The sequence below is a fragment of the Pavona decussata genome, unplaced genomic scaffold (genome assembly GCF_977016875.1).
Source record: "Pavona decussata unplaced genomic scaffold, jaPavDecu1.1 SCAFFOLD_6, whole genome shotgun sequence".
NCBI lineage: Eukaryota > Metazoa > Cnidaria > Anthozoa > Scleractinia > Agariciidae > Pavona > Pavona decussata.
In genome coordinates, this window is record NW_028145430.1 from 606,891 (window position 1) to 620,748 (window position 13,858).

A 13,858-nucleotide genomic window follows, 5' to 3' on the forward strand; every position below is an offset into this window, starting at 1 on the left:
AATGGTGACGTAGAGCTTGGGGGATTACCGCTGGGATTGTTCTTGCGGGCTCGTAAGGTGTCAGGACCATTTCAAAACAACGTCCATTTCTGAGAAATCTACGTTGTCTCACGTTGTCATATTTCACCGAACTTCCGTTCGCGCAAAACGCAAGTATTATGCTTGCTGCCTGCTCTAGTGATCCTGTTCAGCATATGGATGCTTTCGATTGGGTACAGCAGATACTGTAATGGAAGGAAAGCAAGGGATATTCGCGCCAACAAACCTTTCCTCATCGTCATTGAAAGTTCTTGCAGGCCAGGATCGCAATGATCATGACAAAGCTTTCACCATTTACTCAATCGTCAATATCACAACTCCGGCTTCGATCCAACCTGGAATTTCACACACTACTCATCTTAGTTTGGCAATAGTCTTCACAGTCTTGTTTGCGCTGTTGTTTTTGATGATTTTAGTACAGCTTGGTCTCATCTTGTACTTCGGTCATCGACGACTCTCGTATCAGAGTGTGTTCTTGTTTATCTACTTATTTTGGGCAGCGCTCAGGACTACCCTGTTTTCGTGTTATTTAGATGATTCGTCATCGACGGCCTCCTACCATATGTTCATAAGATGGCTTCTGTTTGCTGTGCCGATCTACCTTCAATTCCTAACCTTGTCGCTTTTAACTCTCTACTTAGCGAAGGTAGGGGGGCCGCCTCTTAATTCATTATTCTTTCATGTTTCATTCATCCATCCTTTTCTTATGTAGGCTCAAGATATTCCAATTATTTAGCTTGCTGTATAATAATGAGTTATATGTAACAAGCTTTATGAAGTGTAATAGTATCCTTTATGCAATGTGAATTTCTATTAATTCTAGCAGATTGGCAGCTTGTTCCTCAGTAAGAATTAGCTACATGTAGTTTTCATGCCAATCGACATTCCATTCAACGTACACTTCCGTCTTGAGGACGGTGCCTACTTTTGTTACTGTGCATACGTTCTGCGCATCTCTAGGTACTCGGGTTTCCTATGGGTGGTGCGTACTAATACAGGGATATTTTTGGAGAAACGGAGAAAGCAGAACTTAGTAAGTGCTCTTGATATCCAAAAAGAAAATCACGGGCAACCATACATTTTTCAGAGACAATAAAGCTTCAATTTGGAAAAAAAAATGCTTTACATAGCTTTGTATTTTACGGCTTTTTAGAAATAATTATTGCTTAATATTTGTTATCTCTAAAAAATGCGCGGTTACCCCCAATTTTCTTTTTGATTCCAATAGCCCTTGCTAAGATCTGCTTTTCCTGCATAGTCATAAACAGTGCAAAAATACTTCGATATTAGCAGGCACCGTCCTTAAGATGAACTTTGATTTTCTTGGATGGGTCTTGTACATGTTTTTGTGTGGGCGGGGGAAGGGGAGGATAGAGGTATGATTAATTTCCTTCTAAAGAACTGGAGAGAGGGAGGTACATAGTAAAGGAATAGGCAGTTACCATTAGTATTCTGTGGCCGAGGCTCAAACAAAATTCAATCAGCAGTTTTCAGAAGTTATTAACTTCTGAAAACTGTACTGCCCCACATTTGCATTGGCTGATGATTGATTTGGGACTGGAATGGGCAGATGAGGAGGCAACGATTAGAGTGAAATTGCATGTGTGTGAGAATGAGAAGCCAGGGAGTAATAGGAAGACAAAAAATAAATTTTGCAACTATGAATGTTGCAGCTGTACAAGAAAGTTGAGAGGATTAAGATGAACCAGAAGTAGACAAAACAGCGCAAAAACATGAAGATTGTGCATTATAAATTACTTTCATGCTATGCCAGTTACTAGCCTCCCAGGTAATATGACTCCCATAAAAACGACTTCATTCCTCCCCAGAAGGGGGGGGGGGGGGGGGGGGGAATAATATCACTCCCCTAAAAATGACTGCAGGCTAGCCTGAGTTACGTGTACATGCTTATTTTGTGCAGGTTGTCATAAGAGCCAGAAGAACTTCTCTTGAACCAATAACCTTCAGGTTAGTTGGCAGTCGTACTGTTTGCAACTGTTCTCAGTTTAGTGGTAAAGGTGCTGTAAATTTATGTGTTTGGGACTACAGGTGTAATAATTATACACTCTATGTGTAGAGAGCTCTGTATGTACTGTAAAGTTGTACCTAATAATTTGATCATCCAGCAAATAAATATTATTTATCCAACACTTTAAAATGCACTCAAGTGCATTGTATGATCAATTAATGTAATTGTAGCATAGCATTTAGTCCTGCATTGAAAGACAAAGATTGTAATGCAACAATGCAACCGGCTTCCAGAAATTATCTGTTATTAGTAACTGTTGTTCCCTGTTGTTCCTTCAATCAGCTTGAAAAAATATCGCTTGCACTGTAAGGATTCTTTATGATACCTAATTTCTGTATAAAACAGACTGTTGCTTACTAAGTGAACAATTTAAAATGTTATACATGTACATAAGTTTTCTCCTGTCCTCACACTATTATTAGTACATAAAAAAGTCACAATTATAGAGCTATTTGTATGCATAATTGATTATTTACGAGCTTTCGTGGGTGAATATATTTTTATTTATTTTTAATTTTTTAATAAATAATAACTTTCTTGAAGATCTATAGACATAATTCAATATTACAAGATACAAATATGAAAATACATTTACAAAATAAAGCTTTCATAAACATTTCTTTCATAAACTCTCACAATTCCTACTTTTAAGCCACCTAATAGTCCTATTGAAGGGTGATTTCTTTGCTTTACAATTAAACTTCCTGAATTCAGCAGTTTCTTGTTACATTTCAGGGGCGTAAAATGACAAGCAGAAAATTGATCGCTGCTTTTTGACCGAGTTATTAATTTATTGATTACCCCCGAGGCTGCTTCCTCATCATTTCCCATTTGTTCCATTTGGGCTTTTAATTGATGCCATTAGTCATCATGTACACTAACCTTTACATAAAAAAAAAATAATTTGTTATTGATGTTGCAGGAAGTACTTTGTCACCTCATTTGCTGCAGTCAACATCATTTTCTTAGTAATCAACATCACAAGCGCATTTATTTGTCCAGAGCAGGATGCTCATGAGAAGCTTGTCGTAGTGAGAGTGATTATAAATGGCTTTTTGTTTGTCCTGGTTGGAGTTGTGCTCTGTTCCTGCATTATAAAGGTACAGCTGTATACATATAATGTCATTCATTATCTTATTTTAATGGATCCTGATGTCTATCATCTGAAAACTGTATAACATGAATGGTCATTCTAGAAAAAGTTTGAATTGCACTCACATCTGATGTTTTTAGCACACTTTCCCTCATTTACTACCCCCCCCCCCCCCCCCCCATCTAGGGAGCGACCTTGCTCCCAGGATCTCTGGGATGTGAAGAAGAGAGACCCTGGCCTGAAGGATGTTGAAAGGGGGGGGGGGGGGGGGACCATCAGCCTTTAGAGCTGTAGTTAGTTTAATCCCTAACACAGAACTTTCGATGAAGTTGGAATAATTGTTAAGTTGTGTGTCATTTTCTATGCAGATTATGCTATAAGACCAGGCTCTTATGCATCATTTAATTAACCACCATGCCACTGCGTTTCCCAAACAATTTACTTGTTTCTTATTTCAGATCACAAGACCTCCAGCTGTTAACGTATTACTAGAGGGACAGGTATATGATTGAATGTTAATTTGTATTTGTGGCTAAAAGCCTATGCCCTTAATTTTAATTGAACGTTTTCTAGACGGTGTGCAGGTTCATGGCTTGTGTTTTCCATCCATACTGTTGTAGGTTAAAATGAATCCCAGGTTAAAATGAATTTCAACCTAGGTTGATTTGTATTTTCCTTTGTTTCAGATGTAAATTACCCAACCTTAACAAAGGAAAATACAAATCAACCTAGGTTGAAATTCATTTTAACCTGGGATTCATTTTAACCTACAACAAAACCAGGTGCAAAAACCTGAAAAGTCAAGGTCAAACATTGGGAGTCTGCAATCAATTCAAATTGCTAGGCTTCCTTGAAGCCTGCATTATATTTTTTTCTTCCCCGGCCAGTCTAGATAGAAAGTTCTCCTTCTAAGAATATTATTATTAATAATTATTTTTATATATCCGTGCATCTTTTGTTATTGCTCCCTGGGTGCGCTCTTACTGTAAGTGTTTACCTGTTGCGTCCTTTGGAATACCAGCCGCTTTTGTACATACATGCATGTAGCGCTTGTATGCCCTTGAAGTTTTCCAAACAATTCTGCTCAAATTTTCATTATAATGATTTATTATTGATTGGAATTCAAATTCTCACTCATATTTTGCCTTCAACTTTCATGCACACTTTCTTAACTGTAAAATTTTGAACCATCGTCTGCCCTCACACTTGTGTTATGCAACCTAGAAACCAGCTAAAGTCCATGAAAAAGTTCATTCCTGGACACTAAAACAAAGAACAAACAAAACACAAATTTATATAAATTATATGAAAACAAAAATTGACTTGGGCCCCTCTAAATTTCAATTACTTTATTTATAGTTTACGCTGTACAGTCATGTGCATTGCTGTATCAGGTATCTGAGAATTTTCATGCTCAGAACTTTTTTCACACCATAATAAAACCCTGATACAGCTGACTAACAAGGATAGAAAATGCCTTGAAACCTGGGTCCAACCTGTTAAGTCCAGCCTGCACTCAGTACTCGCTGCTCCGACCACAGTTTTAAGTTGCAATGATTATTATCAATAAAAGTTGTGTCAATATGATGTTCTAGGGGGCCACAACACGACAAGGAATAATTATTTGTGTACTGGTTGTCCTGTTGTATCTGTCTCGAGTGATTTACAACCTGGTTGCTGTCACTGTGCCCCATGATGTATCATCATTTGGATTTGGCTGGATAAACGTCTCTGATGAGGTAATAATAATTAATTTAGATGTAATAATTAAAAGCTTATAAGGTGCAAATATCTATATAAATATATATTCAAATGCACCATCCTAATAATAATAACAATAAAAAAAAAAAGAAACTTATGGCTAAAATTAAGTAATAGTCTAAGCTAAAAATGCCTTTTCAAAAAGGTGAGTCTTCAGAGAAGTGGATTCCCTGATAAGTCTTGGCAGAGCATTCCGTAACTTAGTTGCAGCAAACACAAAAGCCCTTTCACCGAGAGTAGCCTTAGGCTTAATATTCTGATAACTAAGCAAGGTACTGACATTAATAAATTATATGTACACATTGTAAACTATTACGTCCATGTAATATATGTCAATTTTAATGCACGTTTTCAAACTTTAGTTAGATGCACGACCCCACAAGCAATTCTGTTGCTAAAAATGCTTAAATTGTTTAAATAAAAGATGTTGATGTAAACTACATCACAATTGAAGAGCTTGGTGGAAAAGGGTGTAAATTCAATGAGAGTGGATTTTGAGCAGATGTGTGTACATGTAGGATGATCGAATTTCCAATAATTTGCCAGTATACCAGTATGAGTAAGCAAAAATCTTCCATAGCATGAGACATTTGTGCTCAAGGCAAGCATAGTAAGCTTTGAGCAAACACTCACTTCAGTTCACTTCATTTATTAATTAAGTGCAACCTTGGATATTGCCAAATGAGTATAATTTACACCTCGCATCGGTCCTCATAAATTACAATCTCCTTATCTCCGCACATGTAAGTTAACATGCCATACAAGCAGAATCACTCAACAACAAGTTGGCTTGGATTAAAATATTTTAATTCCAATTCTGTTATAATTACATATGCATTGTTCATAGTTTGTACACTGTATTCCGAAAGAAGAATGAAAACTGGTTCATTCTGCCCCACCGTTCTTAATTAAATAAATAAGAAAGAACACCACCCCAAGTATTCTCATTCCAGCATGATTCCCCCAAAAAGATGCTCTTAAGGTCATTCCCCTAAAATAGAACCTACACTCAGATTTTTTCCAAACTTTGCCCACGTGTGGTTCACTATATGTAAACTGGAAAAGTGAAATAAAAAGAGGGGGTCACCGTGCTTGTTCTTCAGCAACGAGGCACTGAAATATGGTAATCTCTTCATGTTTGGACAAAAAGGACTGTAATAGAGCATTTGCCAAAAACAGGAATTATTTTCTGAAGAGAACAGTTAACGGCTCATTTCATAGAATTTTTTCCCTGTTCATAAATCATTTTCAATGTGAAATCTGTTTGAAAACTATTCCTAACCAATACTACTGAGATATTCAACAAAATAATCTAATGCGTTACCTCTGAAGGTAGGCCAAAATGTCCATTGGCTAGATATTAGGCGCAAAATTTGATATTTTTAACACTAGGATTTTCCTTAAATTTTCACGGTAGTTGGCAAACGATATTGTGGTTAGAAATTTAAAAAGAGAAAAGAGGTTCACCAGGTTGGTTTTGCAGATAATTCACAAAGCAGTGGTAAATTGGGCTTCAAAACTGGTTTCTCCGTGAAGGGACTGGGGCGAGTCTCATGAGAACACCTTAATTTCCACGCAAAATGCAAAGTAAGAATTTTGTTGTTAGATGCAAGTCAGATTGAATGATACTCAGTAGTTAGCTAGAAATGAGCGTAAATTTTTTATTTTGCCATTGTGCGCAGTAGAGTTGCGCCCTGCAAAACAGGGGAATGACCTTAAGTCAGCTAATCACCATTATGCGGCCACCCCCGCTCAAAGGAGTGGTCGAGTTTTCACTCTCCGTAACTCTCCGTGACTCTTTTCTCTTTCTACATATATAAATAGTTAAATCAAACAAAAATGACACTTTACAATACAATATTAAACCTACAACTTATACAACTCTCGGTATACATTGTTACAGATTTAACTAAAGCTTAATACTACTGATGAAAACTTAACAATGCTTCTATGCTCTTACGATGTTCTTACTTGTTACAGGATTACAACAATAAGACAAGACATACTGTACAAAAACAATAACAAGAACAGAAAATTTGCTGAAACATGAAATAGTAACAAAAATATGACTCAACTTAAATAAATGCATGTGTTTATTGTTTATGTGTTTATTGCAGGTAATTTCTCTGTGTTGTGATGTTGTTTTTATTTATTCATTTATTTATTTGACAATAAAATCTGCGATAAAATATTGTTATACGTTTCGACGTTTCCAGAACGTCATTGTCAAGTGAAAGTAAAATAATGAAATCGAGTATATATAGTGAAGAGATGAATAAATTGAAAGTTACACAAAGAGTTTGGCTCTAATGGAGTCGCTCCGGGTGTTAAAGTTGGGTCTTATTGTTCTTATGTACAACATTTCATGTACAAGAAAATCCCATTTCGTGCTACACTTTTTGAGCATTCTAAATTTGCTCTCATTGAGTAGGCCAATGTTCCCATGGGCATTGCATCTCTCATTAATTAATTAATTAATTAATTAATTTATTTATTTATTTATTTATTATTTATATTTATTATTATTTTCAGGGGGAAATCAAGTACAAGGCACCCAATGCTGAGACCATACATGAAGATATCCGTGATAGGAACTTCATTACATTTGGAGTGGTGCTGATTGTGTGGGAGGTTCTCCCTACTTTTATGTTTGTATGGTTTTTTCGGGTCAGAAAACCTAATGTTGGAGACATGGTGAGTGGAATAAAATTCCAATTTAATCCTGTTTGACTTCTAAACTGCTCAATAAATACTAGGGAAAATAAAGCGTGCGAACCTCGTGAGCGCGCGCGATAAAAATACTTCACGCGAGGAAGGCGATGCTCACGGGAGGCAAACTTCGGAAACAAAAGTCATATGGTAGTATTCAGATAAACCTTGACATCGGAAAAAAAAAACAGTTAAAGTTCAGATAACCTGAGTATCAGGCCTTCCTAAGGGGAGGGGGGAGGAGGCATCCCCCTTTCTCTTCCCCCCTCCGAATAGCCAGATCTCATCCCCCCTCCGAAAATCCTGATACTCAGGCTAAAGTTCAGACAGCAAGTGAAACGTGTCAAAATAAAGTCTGCCGACTCTTGTAAACGGAGCCAGTTCTTATGTTTGTTCTTTTCAAAGCTGCAATATTATGGTGTAGCTTAACGAATCAGACATCATAATCTTGTCTCTCCCAGCATTGTTTATACAAGTCCAGATAAAACATTATTGAATCGATGTCGTTTGGTCATAAGAAATTTTGTGCTTTTGCTGAAAGCTTATCATATTTTTGCGCAGTTTATGACTATGCGGGAAAAGCAAATCTTAGCAAGGGGTACTGGAATCCACAAGGAAAATTGGGGGAAACCACGCCTATGACATTTTCCCCAAATTGAAGCTTAATTATCTAAAAAAAAAAATGCTTGGTATGTTACCCATATTTTCTTAATTCAGATCCCAATAACCCTTGCCGAGATCTGTTTTAGCAGACACCGTCCTTAAAAACCCCGACTTTCGCGGACCATTCCGAGATGCGCAGAACGTATGCGCAGTAGCAAAAAGAGACACCGTTCTTAACAACGTTTGGCCTTTTGCAAGGTCCTTAGCAATTTTCCAGCATCGAAAAAGGCGTTTCCCAAATACGTCAGTCATTGTTTGTTCAACGATCGATGCAGCCAGTTAAGTGCGATCAACACTACTTGTGTACATGTAGGTATCCTAACACGGAATAAGATACTGATTTTTCTTCTCTTAATCCTTATCAGGGACCCTCTGCTATCGCGTCACAGAGTTACGACAAGAAGTCATATTTTTTTGACAACCCACGAAGATATGACTCAGATGAGGACCTCACCAATCCACATGCGTCAGCAAGAGGGTAAAATAACTTAAGACTCAATTCATGTTATTTAATTATATCAAATGTCTTATTATCCACTTCTCTCGGGGGTTTCCAGGGATGGGGGACTTTGCCAGACGGCTTGTAGCGCAGACTTTTACAATTAATGAAGTAATGGGTTATGAATGCCCCCTGATGTGAATGTGAGTTTGAGATAGACACTAGAGGTGGTCACTGTCAGATATTTGTTGCTAGTGGTTAATTTACGTCCCACAGAGTCAGATTAAAGTACTGTGAGAAGGGGCCTACGATTTTGTCGTCCTTATCCGAGAAGACCATAACCTAACCATTTGCAGATGCCAGAGCAAAGGCAGCACTTTCTCCTCAGTTTATTTAAGACCCCGAGTGTTGGTCCGGCCAGGAATCGAACCCAGGCCTACCGCTCTACAGTCTGATACTCAACCAACCAGGCGGTGGTCGAAGATGCCTTGTAAAAACATTGAATTTATCGAAAACGTACCAGAGATACGTTGGATATCGAAGGTTTTGCACTGTTGTTTGATGGACCACAGCAAAATCTCTACAATATCGCTATTGACTGTCTTGTTGTCTCCGCAAAGACTGATATCGAGGGTACAGATTTTCAGTTTAGTAGGTATGAACTATTCAGTTTGCGGGGCGATTTGACCGAGGCGAAGTGACCGTGAAGCGAGGTGACCAGATAACAGGATATACACTGTAGATATATATATTTAAAAGTAATGAGGATCAGGCTAGACAAATAAAGTGTACAACAATAAACAACACAGTAGCCAAGTACCGTTTATTAATCTCCTTTTGAATGGTCACACTTGAAGAAGATACCCTATTATGGCCAATATAAACCCTTCTTCTAAGCCCCCCCCCCCCCCCAACTCCCCCTCCCCGTCTATCCACAACAAATCTCAGATGCTGAAATTCTTCATTTTCCTTAGAGTAATAAGTCCATTCCGAATATTGGCCCATGAACTGTTAAGGTTAGCTGTTTTACACCTTTAGCTTAGTATTTCAAGGTGATTTCATTCAGTGCCAAACGACACCAATTTTGAATCGCAATAATACGCCCTCCCTGAAAGTAAGCCCCTAGAATTGTCCGTTGAACGTTACAAGACTCAAAGTCGTGTGACTCAAAGATGAGGTATGGAAGATGGGTGGAGGACTAAGTCATTTAGGAGTTCTAATGGCTGGGTATGTCCACTTGCTGCACACTGCTGTACCATGTTCTATTGATTTTTTTTTTTTTTTCAGCAATTATAACATCCCAGGTGTCCTCAGTCCTTCGTCTTCCAGTGTAAACGCCAGCAATCGAACAGCCCGATCCTACGGCTCCATCTCGGGCATGCGCAGTGGCAGTTTTCAGAGAAGTAACAGTGCCTCGAACATCTACATCCCTGGTACCACTCCTCCTCAACTCTTCTCTGGATCTGGATACCAGCCAAGCGTATTAGTTGAGCAGCACAATGAAGAGCAGTAAGATAAGAATTATGAACTAACCAGTTTGAGTCATCAACTGTGCAAAATGTAACTGCATCTTGTATATTTTGGTATGTATTACTAGTTTTCAATTGGTAGGTGTCAATTTTTTTTAAATATTGAATACTGATTACGATCTCAGTAAATAGTATTTATTTTTTATTGTAGTTTCATTTTATTTCGTTTATTGATAAACGTGATACCAAACCAAAGAGAAGAAGAAACGTTCGGTGCTGCAGTAGTATTTTAAAGTAGCGTAATACGAACACTAGGCCCCGTCCACACTAACGCGTTTTTCGAAACGACCCATTTCGTTTTAACGAAAACGCATCAGAAGTTTCGCGTCCAAACGATCGTTTTTGTAGCGTTTTTCCCAGTCCACACTTAAACGGTCGAACACGCTGATGATATGCTACATGTACGAGGAAACGTTACAACTGTCATCTGTGCATGCGAGAAATAGACGCCCCGCGATGTTTGTGGCATTTCTCACGTTACCCTTAACGAAACTGCTCTGATTTTCGTGTCCGCACTGATACGATAGAGCGCCGTTTTCAAATGTCTCCAGTCTGAAATGCGTTTCTGAGTGTATAGTACGTTTTCGATGAAAACGATCAGCGTTTTCGATCGTTTTACTCTCCACGCAGAGCCAAAACGCATCAAAATCAGTGAATGTGTTTTCAAACGAACGAAAACGCATCAGTGTGTACGAGGCATGAAACGCAATCAGATTTATTTACATATATAGCTTAGAAGAACCAAAGGGATAGTAAACTAGTGAAATTACATGTATGTGAAAGCGGCCGTGGCATAATTTCGTGTTTTAGTTTCTGGGTAAATGATCTGTGATTGCTTTTACCCAGCTATGACAAGTAAACATGAATAAAAAGATGGAAATTACTTTCATAGTGCACTGCACGTCATAAGATAGTAAGTACTGGTAGTACATTTATTGCTTTATTATACCCAGTCTGAAATCACTGGTGATCCTTGCAATCTGATTGGCTCTCAACAGTGCAATTTATTCACAAATCGCACTATTTTTTGCTCTAGATCGCATCCTTTTTTGGCCCATAAAAACGAAAATGAAATAATAAAAATAAAGTATTAACATTAACAACGACTGTGTGATTTCAAAATAGGTGTAATAAAGTGGTAATTGAACTTCGTGTCGTGCAATTTTGGTCTGAAATCATACTTGTGATTTCAAATCAAAGTCGTGCTGCGCACTTGTTCAATTTTGAAACCACGCGTATGATTGCAGACCAAATTGCACTCCACTCAGTTCAATTACCGTTATGAATGCAAACCTGATTTCTAAGACAGTCTGCGGAATTGGTCTCTGGCTAGACCATACGGTGTACATGTAGGTACATATATGCTGGTGGCAAGCTTATTGGTAGTGGTCTACATCAGCTTTGAATCACTTCAGTAGGAGAGTGGTAAGAGGTAGTTCATTAGATACAGTTACGTTCACAAACCCAAAATAAAAAAGATTGATTTACCCATAAACCCCGAAACGTCAGGGTAGAAAGAAATTCAACATCAAATTCTGTTTGAAGTCTGTAGCAATTTTACATGGATATGATTATCTCAATCCTGTTTTGTGGTTGTCAAGTTGAGATATACTTCATAATGTGATCAATAAACCTGCACCTTTCAAAAAGCTCGATTTTCACTGGAGCTGCATTGTTTTTTTAGGGCTGGGAACATTGGTTTGTTGTTTGTTCTTTAGTCCCCTCGACCAACCATGTAAGACGTTTTAAGCGGTGCAGGTGACTGCTATATTCGTGGCACTACAGAGGAAGATTGTTTTAAATTATGTCTTAGAGAAAAGTCCATTGGATCTCGCGTGATATATTTCCTATTTAGAAGACGATAAATGTTTCAATAGGTTTCCCATCCTCTTTCACAAACGAAGTGCTCTGTTTAGTGATTATGCATTTCCAAAATTACATGTTGACGATGTCTCTTTGGAATGATATACATGTAGTTAGTCCAAGACTAGTAAAAAATCTTTTAAAATAATAATTTATTAGTTTATATAAAAGTAAATAAAATAATTATTTCCCTTGAAACAGGGCACCGGTTATTTCTCAGTATTAACTAAGGAAAGTTGTGATTCTGTGGCCTGTTTCTCGAAGGTTAGAATTAGTTAACGGGTTTGAAAAGTATTTTACTTACGTAATGTTTATCAACAGCGAATCGCCTTTTGTTGATTTTGAAAGCTAGATTTCAAAGTTCTGTGAACACGTTGGGCGAAGTTGCGCTCAAAATCACCACCAATAAATAGAAATGCATTTAAAGAACTCATCGAGACTGGTAAGTTAGCGGAACGTTCGAGAAAGGGGCCCCAGCTGAACTGGGTTTAATCTAGTTTAATCGGGTTTAACTCGTTTAGTGAACAGTGTATGCAGTCCTTGTTAAGTAATAGCGTTCATTTAGCCTTTAACCATGTCTTCGTTTATTCCAAGTCCTCGTTTACACTATTGGCTTAACAAGTTTATAGGACGTCTTCTTGTTGCTTTTTATAACGTCGGTCATGTTTGGAAATTCCATTCATTGTCTTATCTCGTTTTGAAACTCAAATACTGTACCGTGTTATTGGCCATAAACCACAGTTTCACTTTGGAATTGATGGCAACGTTGAAACATTTTTAGTTCAAGTTCACTTAGCCTCAGGGAGTACTCTTCCCGGGTGGCGATCATTAGTTAATTGTTATCGTCTTTAGAGATGAACTGTACTATATGACCATTGTCCACCAGTGATTGGGCAGAAAACGTTACTTGAAGAATTCCTTCATGCATTAGATGGAATATAACAGACATGAGGAAGAGTGTTTTTTTTTTTTCCGATTTCCAATCATCAAGAAGTGGTTACAAAAAAATGAGGAACAGCCGAGTTTCTTACAGCGGTTACCAATAACACGCGACCTATCGCCTTCAAAAGACTCCGATAAAGTTGCGTTTTGGTGGACGTCAATCAAAGAAAAGCCGTTGAAATAAATTTGAATTCTGAGAACATTTCAAGGCAACAAAACGAAGAAATTGACAATTTTTTCCGCTGATGGATGGTAAACTTTATGAAAGCTGATTTCCAAGACAGACTATCTAAAAAATGCGCATTGTTTAGACGAAGCCGTATTTTTTTTTATGAAAGATTTGAAATCACCACACCTGACAATTAAATTAACGATACGTGCAAGTGAGCAAATTATCACGTGCAGTGAAAATCGAAATTTTTAAAACCTTTTATTTGGACTATTTGCGCTTGATCTGGATGGAGAATCAATTTAAATAAAGTTTACCTTCTCTTAGCGAGGTAAAATTCTTAGTTTCTTGCGGGGTTACCTTGGAATCTTGTCAGGATTCAAAATAATTTCAACGGCTCTTTTTTTATTGACGTCCACCAAAACGCAACATTTATCCGACTCTTTTGAATGCCGTAGGTCGCGTGTGATTGGTAACCGCTGTAAACCAACTTCGAGGTGAAAGTCGGATGTTCAAAGCGCTCTTTCGAATGTTTTATATAGTAGGTTCTCAGACCATTAATAATTTTTGGAGAAATTGAAGACAAAAGGTCACCAAATTTTACGATACATGATTATTGATC

At 37.7% G+C, this 13,858-nt stretch overlaps 1 protein-coding gene across 1 annotated transcript; it reads left to right on the plus strand.

The window, feature by feature from the left end:
• Positions 1-81: 81 nt before the first annotated feature.
• On the plus strand, positions 82-13,151 carry LOC146489030 (integral membrane protein GPR137B-like). Its single transcript, XM_085105470.1, has 8 exons — positions 82-685; positions 1,961-2,007; positions 2,991-3,168; positions 3,620-3,661; positions 4,757-4,900; positions 7,455-7,616; positions 8,660-8,772; positions 10,021-13,151. The coding sequence occupies exons 1-8, from the start codon at positions 230-232 to the stop codon at positions 10,244-10,246; spliced, it is 1,368 nt and encodes a 455-aa protein (XP_084961596.1). The 5' UTR covers positions 82-229; the 3' UTR covers positions 10,247-13,151.
• Positions 13,152-13,858: the final 707 nt, after the last annotated feature.

Bases quoted from the DNA above. Each gene is read 5' to 3' on its own strand.
- LOC146489030 (XM_085105470.1), top strand. From the start codon at position 230: ATGGAAGGAAAGCAAGGGATATTCGCGCCAACAAACCTTTCCTCATCG. The intron at 686-1,960 runs GTAGGGGGGCCG...TATTTTGTGCAG, and splicing joins TAACTCTCTACTTAGCGAAG to GTTGTCATAAGAGCCAGAAG. The intron at 7,617-8,659 runs GTGAGTGGAATA...AATCCTTATCAG, and splicing joins AACCTAATGTTGGAGACATG to GGACCCTCTGCTATCGCGTC.